The following is a 22,736-nucleotide window of genomic DNA, read 5'->3' as shown; positions in this document are numbered from 1 at the left end:
TCCATTGTACCATTGAATGTTTACATCATCCTGTGCAAATATAGACATGCCATTACTAGAAAGGCATGTCATCACATCCATACGGTATATTCAATTTCATATTGTGTTTTTTTAAATGAAACCAATTGAAAAGCAAACGCGTTTACCTGTGTAGTGCTCTTTGCAATGTTAAAGCGTTCATAAATAGCAATCATATTCATTATGGTTTACTTTACATTTGATGACAATAATTGAGGGTATGTATATTCAATAATCGTGTCTATACACTAAAGGGTTTTATCGCGTGTTGAATCCAAACCCTTATTTTTAAACATCGTTTTGCTATCGTCTAATATACAATTAACTATAGGTGAATTTAACAATACATTATGATGTTGATGGTAACCGTCTTTAGAAATGTGAATGGTTTCGCGAACATAATATGAAATCAAATATACCCATGATTTTTTTTTAACGGCCCTACTATTTCTATCTAGCGATACTTACATAAATGCACAGAGGAGACAGAAGGATGGTGTTCGATGAGCATATTCCGACCTATAGTTGGTTAACCCGTTATCTTTCTATAAAAATTATAAAAGTCTTACTTAAAGAACAGTCCCTTGGTGATTATAATTTAATCATAATGTTGTTGTTTTTATATAAAGAATGATAGAATGCTAAATAGTATCTCTCTGGTTTTTCCAATGCTTATCACACGTACTAAAATCCGCAAATCACTATCCGTTTATATTGGGCACTTTTATTTGAAATGTACCTATCTAGTAAGACAGAAAGAAGACAACTTGAATGTCGAAACGTTACGAGCAAATGGAATATTGCAAGTAAGATGTATGTACGATAGTTCTCGAATAATCATGGTTATAAGTAAGTCAATATGACTAATAAAAAGCTAAATGTATCGTTATGGATTACAATAATATAAGGCTCTCATTGTCAATTGTGAGTTTTGGTACAAATTCTGACCGCGGAGTTTAACTCGCTTTAAATATTGCCATTTGTATTATACATTTATAATATAAACTCTCTTTTAGAAACTGGAAATTGTAAGCGATATTTATATATGTTATGTTAGTGTTTGTGCCTGGTTTTTATGCAACTATTTTTGTCAATGACTTAACTTTGTATGATATAAAACATCAACACAAAAATACAAATAACCAACTATACAGAACAAAATACGAGTTTGCGTCTGTACATAGAGATCAGGATTGTCCATTTAGTATTTCCATATAACACAACCGCATCAAAATATATACTATGTCAAACCAAAAATTATCTTACAAATTGCAGCAAATGTAGTATTGAAGCACATGCCTTTGATATTAAATAAATCAATTGCACATGACGAAATGGCGGACTGGTGAACTTACGGACAAAGGGAAATTCATATAATCCCAAAATAATTTTACAGTCAAAATAATTCCATAAGTATACTCCGAAAGCAAGCAATCTTGTTTATCTTTTTCATGTAATGCGTTTAATTATTATTGCTATTATCTCATTGCGCGTAGTAATTTGTAAAAAAAAAATCAAAGCGTCATGATTGCTAACAATAAATCAAACGTAATTTGCTATTCTTACTAAGAGATAAAATGACCATGTGTTAGACACGTCTTAATCAGAGCGAAAACAAGGAATACATTTACCCTAACAGCGCGGTTTAGCAAAGACAGAGTGTTTACGAAGGATCAAGGGCACACTTAGGACACGCGGTAATATGATCATTTAAATGTTAACTTTTGCAGATATACGTCGAAAGAGTATTCTAAACATGGTAAATAATCGTGTTGTGTCTCTGTAAAACTGTGAAATTGTACAAGTTATTGATTCGAAAAGGTGGCATAGTAAATATGTATGAGTATATATAAGCAAGTATTCGGAATAAACAATTCCATGTTGTTAAAACAAACGTTAGAACAAATATAACCTACTACAATCTCTTGCGCATTCTCCAATACCATTGATACATTGTTGAATATTCACATTTGCTAAAGTATTATTCAATTTTTTTTTTCAAGATACTTAGCTGTTGTAATGCATTATTAAATATGATGACTATTTGGTAGCATTTATGGCATTTTGTAAACACTACTATTTATCCTCACTTCAAATATCATATTTTTACTTGTATGCTAATTGACAAAACGTTAAAATTCAAATGTAATTTATATTTTTAAAAACGTTTTCTCTAGTCAGGCTTCACTTATTTATATTGTTACACTATTTAATAAGAAATGTTTTTGCCAAGAAATACAAAAGGAAAATGGTATGCCGATACATGATGTTTGCAAATTGTATTGAATGAAAACTTCATGTATAAACGTAAGCTTTAAAATAAAGAATAACCCATTAAACCATACTAGTTCATATTCGTATGGTATTGATATGCATGTTGCTGAATAAGCTTGTTTTTTCATGAAAACGTGATATTCGCTAATTAAAGGGAATGCAAATTGACATAAATTGTAAACTTTAGCTTTTAAATAAAGGTTGAGCAGTCGACATATCGTATTTAATGTTCGTCTTGTGTAGTTGTGCATGTTGCTGAATAAGCGGGTTTCTTACATAAAGTTTATTATATGTAGGGCATACACAAGCACATCAAGTACTCGAATTTGATTGCAGATACCTTTTGTCTCACTTGCATGCGAAAAATGTATTACGGTATTAACCTGAATGAAAACAATATGCTATATGTACTGCTTTTAAATACTGTTGAACTGTTTTAAAATCAACATAATACGCATACAATATAATACATCAAATTGCCGATTATTCTCTTAAAGTCGTAGGCGGAATGCTTAAAAGAGTGAATATTTCTACAGAAATATTTGTGTAGAATGTTTGCACACGTTAACGGTACAACACTACTACTACTACTACTACTACTACTATTACTACTACTACCACTACATATAATAATAATATAATTATTATTATTAGTAGTAGTAGTAGCAGTAGTAGTAGTAATAGTAGTAGTAGTAGTAGTAGTAGTAGTAGTAGTAGTAGTAGTAGTAGTAGTAGTAGCAGTAGTATTTGAATTAATAATAGTTATAAAAATATGATAATAATTATTCATATTATTATCATTATTGTAATTATTATTATTATTATTATAAAAACATCATTTTCACATATTCAACAATATGAATACAGAAAAGAACAAGAATATAATAATACAATTAAACTATTAGTTGAGTGTACATTAATTGTTTAATGTACTATAGTTGTAACGACCAAAATGCATTCCAGTATTCAACGTAAAATAACAAGCAATGAAATATCGAAGTTAATGAAAACGCACACAACTATAAAGTATTATATAAGTGATTACCATTTTCCCTCTACAGGTCTAACACAATGATCATCAATTACAGTTATTGCTAACTAAACAGGTCCGCAGCAAGTGAATGTAGTGTAGTTATGGTCCCAATTTATAGCCATTTTTTACCTGTCAACGAACCAAGTTTGGGTCGTTACCAAAACTACTTTGCAAACAAACGAGCAGGTCTTCAAGGTTGTCCTTTGAAGTGCTTCTTTTCAATTTATTGTTTAAAGAACGCTGCTGACGTTGCCTAATTACAGTTTACCTTCGTAGAATTAGCTTATACAACTTCTTGATATGGCTTAAACTGAACTTCCTTGCGTGGGAGGGGGGCGGCATTTTACTCAAACCTTTATGTCTGTAAATAGATATTTGTGTGTGTTGGTATTTTTGACTCTAAACCTCCCTGCCTGCCTACCTGTCTGTGCGCCCGCCCGCCCACACGACCGTTCTTCCGTCCGTCTGTTTGTCTGATTTTGTTAATGAAATGGCACACATAACACAGTGAGGTTCTTGTAAAAGTACACAGTTCACAACAAGCATTTTATATAAATTTAAGAATCGGAATGTCGCGCTAACTCTAATGGGCCATGTGAAATGCAAATATCATAAATGAAGTCAAACACGGGGCTCAACAAACTTTGAACAATCATAAACTCCAACATGGATACATCGATTTCTATTTAATGATAAAACGATGTTTTACTTTCGATCTTGTAAGCTCCAGCAGTACATTTGGAGACATTTATACACAAAAATCGTCCAAAATCTTACACTTGTCAGATTACTGACTTACCCGTGCATTTACGCATCTTTAACTATAAAACTTTGTTGACACACATGACAACTAAGACGCCAAGACATTGTATGGCTTCTAAACATGGCATGGTCGTATGATTAGGCTAAATATATCAAGGGTATTTTTGTTCTGCCAGGTATCGTTAAACACGCTTCTAATTAATACATTTGACGGCATAACACTGAATATACGTATTGTTGAAATTTATTTTTAAGTCCTTTACGAGCTAGTCCCCCTTATACATACAGAGCCCGTTTGATTCCAAATTCTAAAAGTTTGCGTCCTGCAAAGATGTTGATTTCACTATTTGAATAATAGCATATTATAGTTGTTCTTGAGATTTCTTTCTGTGTCGAAGAGATGGTCATATTGACAATTGTCCTAAAAACATAGTACCTCCTGATGATTAGACTCTAGTTAATTTAGTGTTTTCGTCGTTTGTATCGCATGTTAATGATATATGAAAAGCATTTGTTTACATTTTATTTGAATATAATTATAATACAGGACACCCTACACAAAAACAATTAAAATCTACGGTTATACTATTAACAATATGATTTTATTAAAATAGAGAATGTTAATGACAATTTAAAGAACAAAACTATCCACATGATTATTTACAAAACACAAAACATGGACCTTTATAAAGAAGATCAAAACATGGTCAAGATCAATTTGATAGCATATCAATTATGTGCCAACGGGCAAAAAACAAATGCGTTATTTGCTTATTATTTTATCAAACGCCTCGCAGAACATAATCATACGTAATCTTATTTATTTTTAAAATGAATACTGAAAAAATACCAAAGAAATAATACGATCTTTGTCGAGTTCAAAAATGTAATAACTATTGAGCTGATCGCTCTGTGTTTAAAACAAACATTGTGCAACTTTGCAAACATTGTCAGCTTCTGTCAATGCGCGTAACCAAAATAATTTGTTTCACCGTGACCTAAACACACAGTTATTAAGAGCAATAGGACGATATGTTTGATTAAAAAGGAGGTTTTGAAAGTAATTGCATACATAACTCTCAACAAAAAGTTATCTTAACAAATATCAGATATCAAATTTCAAGTCCTGCGAGTGTACTGTCAACAAATTACCTTGGGGTGTTTTAGTACCCTGCGGTTTAATTCGAATATAAACGACCCTAATATAGCATGTCATAGCTTGCTGGCATGCAATTACAAAAATATAGGTTTTGGCATTGTTTTCATTGTTCATTTTGATAAAAGAATGCATATTCACGTATCAAGTACAAAACAAACAGGTTACCTTTTGTAATGAATTGTGTAATATTTGAACGTTTCAAAATTAAAATGCCATACATAATACTCCGCGTCGCATTTAGTTCAGGTAGTGAATACTATATTCAGTTACCAAACCGTTTCTATACACTGAGATACCTACAACGTTTTTCTATCTAAAACCAATTTTAAAACATCAACGAGATTAACTAGAACGCAATTATATTTATGGCGAACACGAATAGTTCAAGTGTGTCTTTGTATATGTTCAGTTTTGGATGGAAACATTTCAAAGAGTCTCCTTTATGACATATCCAACGCTGTCCTGTATTACAACATAGGATACATATTACTCTTACACTGATAATTTTGTCGAAATTACGTTACAATACAATGATCGACTATGCGTAATACTTAGAAGCACACACAAAGCACAAATAGTTAACGCAATAACTGTCTGGATCCAACTTTGAACGAAACATTTTCGAATCTTGTTTTCACAAATGTAAGGTCCGGTAATCTTACTGTCGTTTGAAAATATCGGGACAGTACGGTCATAATATATTTGCTCTGATTACAAACATACTAAAGTACTTGTGTGTTGAAAAATAGTGTGAATAACAACGTGATTTTCACCTCTCGTTACGTTTTAAACTTATTTAATCTTCAAAAGCAACTAAAAAGAAGTGATTCCAAAATGGATCATAATATTATAGATCATAGCATTAGCAGCTTTTGTGTTAAATGTCTTATTGTGTGAATTAGCTTGATTTGCCATTAAACATATCATACAAGAATTATTCTACTGCATATGTTTCTTTCATTTTTTATGTTAACATTCTGTGCAAAACAGTTTAAACTAGTTTACGGTATGCAAAATTTATCCCAGATTAAATCATTTGCAAAGGAAAGTACAACACATTTTAAAAAATACTTTCGTTTGATTTATAACATGGATGATGAGTTGGTAACACTCTGGGCATCACCATTTTGATTCAAAAGATATGATCTGAACAAACTGTGTAGAGGACCTTTAGATTACGCATTATGGCAAATACAAAATTATGTTTTAAATAAGAGCTATTCCGTTTCAGAACATAATATTTTATATACAATTACTTTTATACTTTGGTATAATATACTTTTATACTTTGGTATAAGAAATGTCTATGTAAAACGGGTGACCATTGGACTGTACCAATTTTGACCCAATTGGCATGCTTTAAACGTACTTTTTTGATAGCCTCAAGATAATCCTTAATAGCGTATGTTAAAGCCATGAACTTTGCGGTTTCATACATGGACGGGTAATGATACTTTTCCCTATAGTATTCAATGTAGAAACGGTGACACTTGTGACGCCTGTTTTGAAACCGCTTGCAAAAAAAGGAAACTTCACGTTGATGCTTCATAAACAATATGAAACCCTTAAAATATGCGGTTTCCAAGAAGAACGTTAGCCAAATAAAGGGGCCAATGTTGACACACCCGGGACGATTAAAAAAACAAAACAGGACAACAATTCGAGGCTACAAACCTTTTCTTACACCTTTGTGCCATCCCGACAAAGAAAATCTGTATAATTTAAATTAATTAAACACTTTATTAAAACCATTTCCAGCAACTTTTATTGAAGATATCGCAATTAACAATCCTTTTTAAAAGTCGTTATTCTGTTTAAAGGTCCGGGAGCATTTAAGTTTATAAACATGTTGACGGACGCACTCATATCGGACATCATGGTAAACAATATATCACCATGGGCTAGTTATTCTCAGGTGAGCTGAACATGCGACCGATTGACTTGGCCCCCTTAAACACGTGCACAATATTGGAACCAACGATGAAAATATCCCCAAGATGATGCTACAAAAAGTATGGACGTTATTTATGACTTGAGTTTCACTTCTTTATATTGAAGATGCACAACGGTTTTAGCTATATAAGTCAATGTTAGACTGGTGACAACCTGTTTGAGGCTAGGAGCATAACGTAAAAATTGAGATTACCTTTAGATGGTGCTCATGAATACTAAACATGGACGCCGTGGGTGTTACGGTTAAGCAATAATATATGTGTTTACGGTTTTCACTGTTGATGTTTATTTATTAAAGATGACCCTCGGGGAGAGGCAAGATATGACGCCTTGTGTACAATTCAAATAAAAACTGTTTATTACCTCTAGGTGATGCTTGATACCAAATAGAAAAGTCTAGGGTTTACCTGATATATATTTCAAAGAGTGGTATCCCTTCGCACGTTTTACCTTAGGGTCATTATTTGAAAACCATAATATGTAGAGATCGTTTAGTTGATACTATATACAAACTATGAAAGTTATGAGCTTTGCGGTTTAAAACGTCATAATTTGGTTAGAGTTTCCTATTTTAGTATATGCAACGCTGGTGAAACCTGAATAATGTTTACCGCTTTGGTATAATTTAAACGAACTTTGTAACGAATGATGACTACAACTAACAAAATAAATAATTTGGCTTAGTATTTTAGAAAATAGATGCTTTAACGTTATTCCTCTTAATGACTTCATCAAGCGTGCGACCACTTTGACGTGCTTTATTTTGACGTGAAACTCTTACTTTAAGTGATTACTTGACAAAATCATGATACTAACCACATAATAAAACTCTGTGCCGTGAGGTTTTAGAAAAGACTAATGTTCAAAAGTTCACTCTATATAAAAGAATGTACCCCTAAGAAGGGGCCAATTAAGACCCCATGAGTATGTTGAGCAAATACTAGCATACACGACGATTGCTAAACCTCTAGATATTGATGTTTAAAGGCGATTTCTCTATATTCATAAAACTAAAACAAATTAGAACACGAACGGGCTAAAGCTTACCATGGGAGAATGATTTTAACTTTATATAGATATTGAACAAAAAGCGTCTGAACATGACAGCATTGCACATGAAAAAGAAAATATAGAGTTTTAACAAGACAACACACCATTAGCCTTAGGGATCATGTATTTAAAAACATTAAACATAACAATACTATGATTTAGAAGTATTCAGGCATTGGGATCTCATTATAAAACGTTCGTTTGACCAGTTTCCCTCAACATATGAACATGACTGTGTACTTCAGTGTGTTTCATATGATAACGACGTAAACTTCGAGCTTTAACAAAGCAAGCAACTTGTACGCGATACACTGGTAATATCTTTATATGGAAAACCACTTACCAATACCTGATATTTTGAGCGATCCCGCGATGACAGCAATATTAACGCAATAAAAATGTTTACAGTCTATGAGCTCTGTCTTCTACCTTTCCTATGAGTTGACGGATTTTTGAAAGGCCATGTGAATTTCAAAGTAATAATTTAAATCAATAGGAAAGAATCCTCATTTTTACAAGTCTTTTATGGCTAAAACCTATTTCCATAAATTAGTAAAAAGCAAAAAACCACGAGTATAAAACGAGAGTTAAGAATAACCAAGAAGTATCGCCACGCTCAAATTTACTGTTATGCATAGCATGTGGTATTGTACTGTATTAACATATATTGATTTAAACATTTCTGTATGCATTTTTTAATAAGCGACGCTTGTTTCATTCGCACCTAAATTGAATGATTAAGTGTGCCAAAGTATTTGTATTGGGTCTATTTTGTGCTCGTTAGCAACCACTTAATATTGACTTTTTAGAAGAACTCTACGACTTGAATGAATTGCTCTTAAAACAGAATCATCCCCAAATAAAATCTATCAATCATACTTATTTGCAAACTTACCGCTGAGTTCATTTATGTTACCGCCAAACTAATTAGGTCTGTGTAAACATAATTACTTTACTTCTTCAATAGTCTTGCAAACATATCTTTTGGCATTCATCGTCTCTTTTAATAAAGGAAACAGAAACCCGTGTCATGCACGAAGTCTTTTGAATACCAATGTATAAAACAATATTTGATTAAATCAAGTGCATAAATAACATGAAAAACATGTCATATCTAGCCTGCCAAGGTAAGCGATTTTATATTTTCATTTCAGTTGCTTTCAATTGCTTTCAATACTAAAGATTAAATCCCTCCCTGAAAATTCAAACACGGTGCATGTTTGAACTAAAAACTCGAAATAAATCTCAATATATCACACAACTTAAATTTAACTCAAATTTAACAAAACATTGAAAGAGAAGTTTTAAAAATACAAAGTTACATGTTTCCTCTTTATATTATCATTCATAAATAACTATAATGTCAATTTATAATACAATGGAAACTATTGCAAATAATAGGAAGTAAGTAAAATACAGATAAATCCCTGCTTATTTACAAGATCGCAAGGCCTATAAAATGTAAGTGTTCGTATTACAAACCATCATCGTCCATTTAAGATTGATGAAGCAACTATTCTTAATGCCAAAAATGGCCTTTTGTTGAACAGTTTGCAGACTTGTTTTTAAAGCTGCGCTGACCCTTCTGCGTTCTTTGAATTTAAGACAAATATTAATAAAACTTAAACTTCTTCATTTTAATGTGCAAAACTCTTATTAAAGGCGTAATGGAGACGATGTCCTTTGAAGGAAAATCTTAACTTAAGTTGCACTTAATTAGTTTTTTTAGTGTAAGCATCTAGAGTGATAAACATACTGCACTTGTATCTTGTATAAGATAACGAAGGTTGATGACAACGCACCTTCTTAAACAGCCATTATTATATAGTGTATGAAGTGTAGTTCAATTTACTATTTATTTTGACGGTTTACTAATGATTGTTGGCATTACCGAACAAAAAACAATTTGCAAACGAAACATAATTGATGTCATTTTTGCAGCAATAAACAAACTAATAAATTCCAGAAACATTGCCAGACGACTTATACTTATTATCGGCTGCCAGTGTTATAACATGATGTAGGAAATTCCATTTGAAGTGATTTAATATGGCATAACCGCTTCAATTCAAAGCATTGTGACATAAAACCGGTTTAAATAATGATTGTACTAATATAAATACATTGATAAATAATTATATCTTACATCAGTACGTATTTTGAATATGCATTAGATCATTATTGAAAACTGTTGTGTTTATACACGGAAGAAACGGCATCAGCAGACTTAAATTCATTTTAACTTTAAAATAATTTCACAAATGTGTGTGTATTCTTGCAACACTCGAGAAACTAAACGTTGATAATATTTTGCCTTGTGACTAGAATACTGTGATAACATTCGAACAGTGCGAGGATTACATAGTGAGGGTCAGTAAAGAGATTTTCAGAACATGTTTCTAGTACTTAACTTGTATATGTAGTCGAAATCGAACAAATTATAGCTATTTCGTTTACTATAACTAAGACATAAAACCTAACAAATAACACTTTTAAAAGATAAACAATAAAAATGAAAAAGGGTGTGTTCAGTTCGGTAAAGAAAACATCAAGTATGTGTTTAATAGTGAACTTGATAATAACGCTATTTTAATTAAATTTAACAGCCATCAATAAACAAATTGTATCTTGCTTTGTCATAGCCTACCTACCAAATAATATTGCCCCATTCCAAAGGTGGTTGTGGCAAAATCTTTTGAACGAATAATCTATTTTGAGATTGACTCCCTGACTGCTAAAAAGATAATAGCTGTATCAACTTGACTCCAAAATATAATATTTATGATACAAAAAATATATTTCCTTGATAGTCCAATGCCATTGTTAAAATTAGAAAAAAATATATAAAAAAGGTAATACGAAATTATGTTTACAAATTTGCTTGCCAACCTACGCTTTACCAGCAAAACTGGTAGTTAATGACAAAAACGAATTGCTAAAGCTTGTCCTATTAAGGCATTACAATCAGCTTTTTTATCAAGTTTAAACACGCAATATGGCAATAGGCAAATTTAGTGTGTGATTCGATCGTATCACTTTATATTTTCACATTTACTTTGTGTACGGTATGCTTGTGATAGTTAACGGTTTTATACTCTGTTTTGTTTATTTGAAGCGCATATCTTCATAACTCACATAGTACACTTGCTGTGATGTTGTAATATCAATTTAAGACCGCATATTCATATATTATCCAATTTATTAAATTCACAGTGAGTGTCCCATAGCGTAATCAAAGAAATCAAGCCTGAGTAGATTCTTCTTTTAATCTATGCAATAACTACCCATTATACATGTTTTATTTAAATTGTGTTTAAACATGTTTGCACGTTAGACACTTATGCATTTTTATAATGTGTTTTCAATAAGAAAAATGATGATAACACACGTGCAATATATAGTTTTCCACGTAGTGCTTGCATGTAATATTTCAATACATGTAGGTCACTTTAAATACCTCGTGTCAATACATACTTGGAACATGAATGCAACATGTTATCGTAGTTGTGTCCCTTTGTTAAGCAATAAATAGCCACTCACTTTGTTTAATTTCACAGCAAACAACGATGAGCAATATTACGAATAACATAGTGCTGAAATTGCCATGGCAGTGTAGTGCAACATTTTAGTGTAAGTTTTCACCTTGTGGATTCATGTGTGTTTACATGTTATATGAAAGTAACTTTTAGAACAGGGTTGCAATTAAACTGACTTTAATTGTATTGGTATAGCAATGACGGTTCTAGCTTACACTCTTGATGCAGCAATTCAAAAAAAGGTTATGCAGCCCAAAATATGATGTGGTTATTTTAACTCTGTAAGAAAAAGTTGACTTCAACCGTTGTTTTTATAGCAAAAACAATGTAAGAAGTATACAATACTTTTTTTCGATTGGTATTGTCCTTTATGTTCTAATTTTCGTATTATTAGCACTTAATAGATATGTAACATAAATTAATATGTAATGGTATATCGATTATAATTGATTATTATTGTATTTCATTGTTATGCATCGATTCAGTTAATCTTAATATATGAAAAGACTACGCACATACCTCCTTGATTTTACTGGTTCATTATGCATACAAATAAACATTTAGTTTTTTCGACAATTTACCATTCTTTCATCAAAGATGTTCAGTCACGTGTAACAAATCAGAAAAGAGAAACGTTGAACATGATCATATTGATGCACGTTTACATACATGAAATAAAACTGATACATTGCAATACCTAAAGCGATATTGTCCCATAAATGAAAAAGTACACATAGATTGCATCTGCGAAAAACTCCTTAATGCATTTTGTTAAAAGATCTATATGACATTGCTTAAATAAACAACGGATAAACTGATTGAATACTAATTCGTGACGTAACAATTTTTCTTGCAAAGGAGGTCAGTAAGTTGTTGATTGTAATAAAAAATCTGACAATATTTTACAATGTATGCACACCGCGTATGTAGTGCTGACTATATAACATAAGAGTAAGACAAACTGTCATTTCAAACGCCATCTTAGACTCCCTGTATACCAGGTACACTGTCAGTTCACAAAGTATGTTACATAGTTACTGCACCAGGTACGCTACATTGTCATTACATCACGTAAGACAAACTGTACGTATACTTGTTGTGTTAATATGTCTTTACACCAGGTATGTAACATCGTCATTATACCAAATAAATCACACTGTCAGGAACGCTACACTTTCAATACCCCAGGTATGTCCCAATGTATGTTCACCAGTTAGGTTAAAATGTTTGGACAACAATTATGGTAGACTGTTTGAAAACCCGGTGTGTTTAAATGCATGTTGATTTTAGCAAGTTGAAAATAGTACGAGAATCCCTTAGGACGAAATAGTGGCTAAGGGCATACAGACAGACAGACAAACAGACAAACATCAATAGTAATTCTGGTAGATCCATTGTAATTCCTAACGGGCTTTTAATAGACCTTACCATCTTATTACATAAAACCAGAACCAGTACAGCAAATATGTCACTAATCGCTAAAAAGCAATTTCTATTGAAACGATGATGGTGGTGTACTTTAGCGAACTTACACGTTCCCTCTTTGTCTGTTTATAAACATATAAGGCACTCCAACATTCAATCGAACCTCAGGTGTATCTATTCGATAGCCTTCGCGCTCGTGCTATTAACAAAATTACCATGTTGCAGACTAGCGTCATTGTTACAGACTAGCAGCATGTTGATATTACGGTGTTTCGGGAAATAGGGAAGTTAAAATTGTATTGACCCTTTTATAAAGATTCAAGGCTTGAAATCAAACGTTGGGTGGGAAGCTCGTATATCTTTATTGTATTCTCAAACCTAGCCAGTCTTTGAGGTGGCATTAAAGTTTCATATGGTTATATGGCGTATAAGCAGTGTCCGAATATGTAGATGACGTTTCCGGAAGTCTCAAACTGTGGAAAGTGTTATATTTACAACTTGAGGCTAGGGCTTATACCATTATTTGATTGTTAAAAAATGATTTCATGTTCATGAATTTATAATTATAATTTATAATTATATTAAACCCATTGTAACAGCGTACTGAGCATCAGGGCATAATAAGACTCAAGTGGGTTGTGGTCTTAGATTATCGAAATATAACGTTTTGGGGACGTAAGATGTCATTGTACAATAAGTACATTTTGTTATGCTATAGTTATTATTGTATTTATATTTGTGTAGCTTTAATTAAAGTTCTTCTTTGCTAAATTAAAAATTCTGAAATTAATGGTGAAGGAAAACCACACAGTATTGTGTGAATGTAATTTAGATTTCGTTTCAATTATGTGTTATTTATATCTGTTAAAATTAATGTTATGTGATTTAGAAACATGTTATTATTATGTTCATTTATTTAGATCCTGCATTAAAGACTGTCGTGTGTTTATTTTACTTTTCATTCGTATTGTTAATTACAGATAACCGTCACATAGGACCTATTTTTGAACCTCACATAGCAATTATCACAAAGTCAGTTAACGTATATTCATCTTCGCATTTGTAATCGTTTCTATAACCGGAGATATCATTGTCGAAGAAGTGGTTGTTTACGTCGGCGGCGTCGGCGACATTGTTTATGTGGATTAAACAATAATTGAAACGTGATGTGTGAATTGCGGTGTTCTCCCAAAAAGATTTATACTGTCGGGGCTAGACAAAGTAGGGTCCGACTGATTATACACAAAGAAGAAAACCCAGTTTTAATTATTGTGTTTTAATTTATGACAGTCTTTTGCAAATTCTTCTGAAGTATTTCGGAGTCGTAATCCGGAAAGTTATACCGTCTAATATACGAGCTTAAACGCGTTTTTAGTCAAATACAAACAAATACAAGGTTATCGTTCTTGTGTACACTTAAAAAAAAAACAACACATTATGTATGATTTAAGACTTAATTAGATTTACACGAAACGTAACCGTTATTTAATAGATTATTGTAGCAATATTTGTAAGCATATTGCCTTCGTTGATATATCTATTAAAGTGACATCTTTTTTTATCGTTGATGTGTATCATTCAATCGGACGTCATTCACACATTGTTTATCAATAAAATGACGTTCTGGTTTATTTCTATTAAATGATATGTTGTAAAGCGCGGGCGAAAATACGTTGCAGATAGATGGTTGAAGATTATATAAATGACTTTTCAAAAAATAAACAACGAAAAATATTATCGTACGTGTTTCGATATTATATAAATCTCTAATAATTTGTTTTCATATAAGCCAATGTCAATAGTATTAGTGCGTGTAATCAAATCACAGGTGTTTTGCACTCCTGATTTCATTACCATTAATCTGTTCTTCTTACAGTGTGTTATTCGACAACAAACTATGGCAACATGCAATAATTCTCAAAAATGTGTGCATGTGTTTACAACCCTGTCCACATAAAACGCTCGATCCATGTGCATTAGTTTGTATGGACGAAAATGACTTCAATTCCTTTGAAATGATTTAAAATATATGTGTGTTTAAGAATTATTGGTAACAACAATGCGCCGTATACACTATCGTTATTATTACCGTATGTACTTTGTCATTTATATGTAAATTGAGAAGTATCACTTGTTATTCAATTTAAAGAAACTTTACTATCCAAATTGAACATGTATTTGTTGATGTTTGCTGATAATATCATGTTTCATTTGTATGCTATTGCAAATTAAGTGTTAACATTTTGCCTTACTTTTGACTCAGGGATTATGCAACAATGGCAACTAAGAATCAATTTTTAATTTCATGTTTGTATCAATTTTTTAATAAACAACGAATTAAAATGTGCCTATGTATCTAACGTACACGCATGGTGAACTGTAAATTCAAATATAACATTAGAAAGATAAGTTGTTTTATATCTTTGCATCATATTTTCATTTGGATTGATATATGTAACTTCTTTATGGGAGACTCAGTGCGAACTTAAACTATTCAATCAAACAAAAAAGTTAATAAAACAATTAAATATGAGATTTACACACACACAAACATTTAAAAACATTACCCAATCGTATATTGGATTCTGGTCAATTGGGAGGCATATTAGTAACCTATACATACACTTTAAGTAAATAGATGTATTCCGGAACTAAGTATTGATAACAAATCCGACAGTACAAACAACCACAAACAACACTGACCCATTGTATATACAAAAGTTATTTCCAATCAGCTACTTACAGTTGACCTGTTATATCAAATAAATTAGCAAAGGTCAGTTGGGTTTGGGTCTTGATGTTTCCAAAATCTAACCTTCACTGTTAGTGAACCAGGTTTGTTTAACTGTCTGAGGTTCGTTGTGCGATGAAGGTACATCAGGCATTACCAAATGGCGGTACATACGGCATGTTACATGTTCAGTACACCAGGTCTATTACACAGTCAGCACAACAGCAACAGGTATGTTACACAGCCAATACGCCCGTTAAGTTACAATTTCAGCAAGACATGCAGGGTACAATGTCAGCACATCCAGTATGTTCAACGGGTATATTGCACTGTCATTATATCAAGTGGGAATTACACTGTCTGTAAACCAGGTCTGTTTCACTGTCGGTACAACATATGTTGTAAACTGTACTTAAACATCCGTGAGTTATAATGCTTGTCAAGTTTGTATGTTAAATATGTCTGCACCACATAGTTTAGTATGTATATTTACAACATATGTTACAACTAATGTACGTCTCATCTAAAAATACGTATTCCCAACACGTATTGTACAATATATGTACTGCACTTAGGCTTAGAGCATGCCTGTAAAAACATATAGTCATCAACACACCACGTCTGGTACAATGTAAACACTCAACGCCTGTTACGTTGTCTGTCCCCAGACAAAAGAGATTTTAGATAAAATTGTACAGATTTTTGCCAAGTGAAATAATACTTTACAATGCTCATACGTTTTCATATTAAGTAGATGATCTTCCCATGATCTTAAGTTAAAAAGAGTTAGAAAACGGAGTATTTATATAATTTTAAAAAACAACATCACTGATATTAGTATTTATATCACTATGGTGTGTGATACCACTACACATGCATGATAACACTATTGTTGTGTTAAAGTAACACTACATTAAAAAAAAACTTCAATCAAACACTATCAAATATAACTTAAATCTACATGTGTTTACTTGCAAAACGGGTCTATGTCTGTGATTGCGTTGGCAAACAAAAAATTCACAAATAGTAAACATATATATTTGTGTTTTATAAAGGTATAATTTCAGCAAATTAACAAAATAACTTGCATTAATATATTACAAAAATAGAACTTGCTTACTTGTTTGATACCCATGAAATACATCTTAGACTAAAAGAGTATTAGTGTATAGTCATCAATTACAGTATTCAATTCAAAGATAAATATGTGATAAATAAAAACAGTATAACGGCATAAATTTGTAGTTTAACAAGGTGTTATTTAAACTCTAGCTAAGCGAAACCACATTACACACATTATTTTAATATCAATATATATTTAGATAGAAATTAAATTTAATCAAAGTAAACGAACCATTTTCATATTCTGCACCACTGTATAAAATCTCCTGAAACACAGCTACGTGCCTACACAGGATTAGACAAGTGACTGCTTTGTGAAAGATACCACTTTTTAAAGGCATATCTTTCTTAACAACGTATTCAATCTGGCTTGTTGTTTAAACAAAAGCTTTATCATTTTAATAAAACACATATTTATCCGGTTTCTTCCGGATGCGTGTATCCTGAAACAAGTGCGCATAAATTGCACACTTTCTAATAAAAGCTTCAATAGTTGATGAATTATCTTGAAGCAAAAATGCTAAAACCATTGGTTTGTGAATTTTACACAATCGAGCTGAAAATCTAGTTGCACAAAATAATGTTCTGTATTTAATGAACATGTTGCTAGTTGGGTGTATGTCTTTAAAACAATGTTAGATTTAATCATGAACGTAAAATCTATACATGAACAATCACAATATTGATTACTAAGACACATACTTTAAATAACAATTTTGTTTATGGAAAATCATCGGTCGTAAACAATATAATAATACATCATTTGAAACATTTGTTTTCGAACATTTGCAAAATAGGCGTATACCACAATGACAGATAAAATATTGAATGCAACACTATATTGTTAAATGCCTGCTTATGTTTTTATGTATTTGTCAAAATTCTTCGGAAACTCCAAGTATAATAACCCAGTGTACGTGTACCCACTGTTGTTACACAGACGCAACCAGTCGTGATTTAGACAGATATTCTGAGTAAAGTGGTCATAACCAATAGTCAAGTATTGTGAGAAAAAACACGATTGTTTAACTAAGGAAAAAATAATGTGAGTTGAACTCGCCCATATTGGAACCAAATATATAAATACAATGTTGATGTAAAAAAAATCAGACTGGCAATAATGCTATTTAATTCTTGATCGAGAGGATATCAATTTAAAGTTAACACAGTGTAAGGATTGTATTTCTAATTATGTAAGAAACGAGATTTAGCTAATTTCTAATATTGTCTCATGATAATTTTAACTTTGGAATTAAAGGAAAACAGCTTCAATTATTGTTTTAACATTTTAAATGCTACATCATTATTCAAATATTTGCGCATGATTTGTTTGACAATTATGCATCATACAAAGATCGAATACTGTAATAAATGTTACAATGTATAACATGGGATCGAAGGCAAATAGGTCATTTGTAGCAACAAACTGTGTCTTGAAGAAAAAGATAAACATTCAAATGATTCATTGCCACATAAAGTGTTTATATATCTTAAATAAATTACGTCGCTTGTCATTTGTGAAGTATCAATACTATTTTGTTGAAATAGATTAAACGCGTTTTTGAAAAAATGGTTTTAACCGAATAGATTTTGCCAGACGGTTGTTTCTTTTTTTGTATCTCTTGGTGTGCACGTTTAGATGGTTTTGCGTGAACAAGGGTATATCATTTTTTTAAGAACAATATCAAACTGTGTAACATCCTTATTTCGTGAAGAGCATTGCTTTTATATTCCACAACCATGCAAGTATACTTCGTCAGCCTTGTGGCTGTAGGCGCACATCGAACTTTACAAGTGAAATCGCAGATTCTGCCATCGTACACAAATAGATAACTTTATGAAATACCGGTTATTTTTAAAAACAAGTTTGGTTATAATGTGTGAATTCATAAAAAAAAAATATCCGTATTTGTGTTTCATATAAAACGTTTTTTTATCCCGAAGTTTTACGTTAAAATTATCATTTAAGTTGAAGTGTTATTTTGTTCATTTCCTAACTGAATTTTCACATCTATTATAGTTTTGTTATCTCTAAATGTCAACACGTCCAGTTAGGTCATGATAATGGCCTTATTACACACCTTTTAACGACTTTCACATATTCAAACTATGAAAGCCGATAAATGACCGGTAAAGTGTGCACTTAACTTGATTTATTACATGAAGTAATTTAGAAGACGCGTGCTCACTTGAGTCATTGGTGTATTAAAAGAACTTAATTCCTGTAACGGCTACCATACACAGTTATGGGCAACATAATGCATAGCATAATATTAAATCATGCTTATGTTCAAATATCCTTCAAAGGCAAGGACATAGGTTTGATAATAAAACAGTATAGATTCAATATGTTTGCTTATTTATTTTTGTTATGTTTCATGTTCGTCTTTTTATCACGGTATTATGCGCACACTAATGTATAAATGCATAGGTGTTTTTTTCGAGATTAAATCTAAAATCAATTATATAAATATGTTGTTAAAATACGAATTTTACTTTAAGTACACATTGCAATTGCGTATGTTCATAATTGGCCTTAACGTACAGCCGTAAATTGAAACTTTCTATATAAATGTTCGTGTTTTGATAATGTCCAGGGATATATATTTTGAAGTCGCAAATGCATTCCATCGACAATGGGATAACACAATTCAGCTGCACATGCTGTATGGGAAGCAATTTTAGATTACAATGTGTATTTTCATACGTTGTGTAATACAAATTGCCATATACACGTTGTTCTTCAATATATTAATATATATGTGTTACATGCATCTTTAATATATTTTTACGTAGCTGCATACATTTCGATAAATTTAATGAAATGACTTATTGTGTATCAAGAATAAATAACTTTAAAGATGTGCACCCATTATGACGATATATATGAAGGTGTTCGCATTTTGTGAAAAACATATTATTTTGTTTAAATACATCTTGGTTTTGAATTTAAAAGAAGTAAAGGTAGGTTACACGGAACAGTAAATGCAATCAATACATTCATGAAAACGCATGTACTTGGATTACGGAAATGTTCAAAATCAACTCGCAAACAACACACAATATTTATGCTAACTATTCACTAATCGTATTATACACTGTAAATAACTTGATTATGCTCAATAGCACAGTCTTTTTTAGTATATTGGACAATGCTTCCGCGACAGTTTTTTTGTATGATAATTATTTAATAAAGTCAAACAACATTTAAGTTCTTATTTACACTTGAAATTGGCCATGTCACACAATTGTCGGTGATTGCGCCACATTCTTTACCCGTAAAAAGTATATACAGCGGTTCTTGCATGTTTCAGCAGCAAAATAGAGAGCAATAGCATAATTAAAAATGATTGAATGTCATACAGTTCATGGAATTAATACCACACAGCGCGTGACATTCATCTGCTCAACTGGGGTCACCGCCTGTGAGGTATAAATAACATTTATTTGAAATTGTTTGAATTTAGTGCATGTAAATTACATATTGCTGAGTACTAAAACGGAAACATAAATCTCGTACCAGAATTATCTATATTGTATTATTGTAGTTTATCTTATTTCGTCAGCTAAATAGATTTCAAACCATCCCATCCAAATAACCTATTAGCGAAGTAAAATAAAATTGTAATTACATTATCAAAGTAGCGATGTATCTGCTAAAAATGTTAAAACAAACTTGGTGTAAACACGATCGTAAACTTTCCCCATCTTCACAACGAAATATTGCTCTACTGATAACAACCTATTGAACTCCGCGTAGGTCCCCGTGAAAATGGAGTGACTTTCCCGGCAACAAAAAAGTGTTCTTAAGCTGAAGGCTGTGGTCCATATACAAGTTGCGGCTCGTGGCTGGTGTTTCTTATATAAATCTAATATGTTCAGACTTTGTTTTAACCTGTGTGTAATTAATATCAGTGGCAGCACTTATAAGCAATTGACAAAACATGTATACATTATGAAGTAATCCAGAACATAATAGCATTTTAAAATATTGTCCATACGAAATGTTAGTGTTTAAGAAAAAGATAATAATTGATGACAAGTATGTTTACTTCCTTTTATAGAATCGCCATTCATCGTTGAAATTCCGCATAGTGCAACGTAGGTGCGTGCAACCCGGACGGTGACAAAACTAGTCAGTTTTTGAAAGTATATAGCATGCGCGGTCTATTAAAAATAGTGACCGGACCATGTACTCATGATTGTGTTAATCGTATTTACGGATCTAAACCGGTGGTATAAATAAAACAAGGACACATGTATGTGAAGATCAATATTAACACATAATAATTATCCATGTAGAAGGGTATGACACTAGCATCATCATTTGAAACGCAGAATCAATCAATAACTTTCACGAACACACTTTTAGTCGCATATTTGCTATCAGGATAATGGTTTGTATCACATAAGTAAATATATAGGAATCGCAAACACGTTTGCGTTCATGTAAACATCGAAACGAAATTTGCAAAACAACAAAACCATATACGTTATTATTATAATTGTGAAGTGATCAATCCTCTCATTAAATTCGTAGAGGGCGTAGACGCATCTTCGAGTACAGGCAAACCCTGATGATAAGCTTGTTATGTGTTGTATTTGCCCAATCTTCTTCTTTCTTCTCCGATAGTAGAACCAACAAAAACGCTTATTATGCATGACTCTAAATGTATTTGTATTAACATATTAAGCGATATTTAAAAGGTGGCTGCATTGGTTCTAATTGATTTAAAATCCTTGTATAGCTCCTACACATTAACTAGATTCTCGGGATGTATTTGCAGCATAATTGACTTCCTTGCTGTATTAATTTTCGGTTGTTCTCGTGCACGTATTTCTTGAGTTCAAATATCAAGCATAATGGAATTCATACGATATATTCCTTTTTTTTATGTAAAAAGCAATGTCGGGATTACATGTATGCGAGCGATATGCGACGTTAAGTCCGGTTGAAGTATTCACAAAGACTACTCTGTTCTTGTTTCATCATATACAGAGATATTGCGTATTTTCACACGGTCGAGTTGCAAGACGTATCTCAAATAAATATAATTAATAAAACCTACTTTTCGAGTACTGAACCTTAACTTTTAGATGTTTGCCGAACAGATACACTGTATAACAAAACGACGCATTCATGTTAAAATTTTGTTGCTATTGTTTGGCGCGAATTATTTCGAAGAGACATTCGTGTGACACGTACTTCCGCAGTTAGATCTCAATGCAAATGATCTGTCCATTAACATTTGATTTTAATAAACGTACTTCTAAACGTGGATATTAATTTCATGGAATACGAAAAATAATTAATACGTTTTCTGCTAAAAAAAGATTGGTTTCAAATAGTGTTTCAATAAAATCATTAATGCTAAACGGAATTCCTGCCAATCATTTGTCATATAAATATCAAAACATTGGCGTTCATGGAAGCCTGCCAAATTGGTTTCTAAACGTTGATCATACATTGTCACATACTTATCAATATAACGAGTATAAATTGTCTATACTTAATACTACTAGTCAAATATTGTATTTATGTACTGATTATATTCCTATAGTAACCTCTATAGTAATGCTATACAAGCCGCCAATATTTTTTAATAAGCCTCGCGGTCATAAAAAGTGTTAGTAGAATAATTGAGAGTGTGTGTGAACGTTTAAATTACCGAT

General features: G+C 31.8%; 1 protein-coding gene across 2 annotated transcripts in view; it reads right to left on the bottom strand.

Annotated features, from left to right (window-relative positions):
* LOC127838830 (fibrillin-2-like) overlaps positions 1-22,736 on the bottom strand; it is a 40,165-nt gene that overhangs the window by 12,745 nt on the left and 4,684 nt on the right. The window contains exon 1 of one of the 2 annotated variants that reach the window (XM_052366827.1): positions 17,296-17,458. The exons of the other annotated variant lie outside the window; for it this stretch is intronic. Coding sequence (XP_052222787.1) covers positions 17,296-17,304 — 9 coding nt within the window. The 5' untranslated portion in view covers positions 17,305-17,458. Of the gene's footprint in view, positions 1-17,295; positions 17,459-22,736 lie in introns of those variants that run through there. 2 annotated transcript variants of the gene reach the window in all.

Source organism: Dreissena polymorpha, chromosome 7 (genome assembly GCF_020536995.1).
Source record: "Dreissena polymorpha isolate Duluth1 chromosome 7, UMN_Dpol_1.0, whole genome shotgun sequence".
Taxonomy (NCBI): domain Eukaryota; kingdom Metazoa; phylum Mollusca; class Bivalvia; order Myida; family Dreissenidae; genus Dreissena; species Dreissena polymorpha.
The sequence above is the reverse complement of the archived record's forward strand: the minus strand, read 5'-3'. Positions and strand labels throughout refer to the sequence as shown.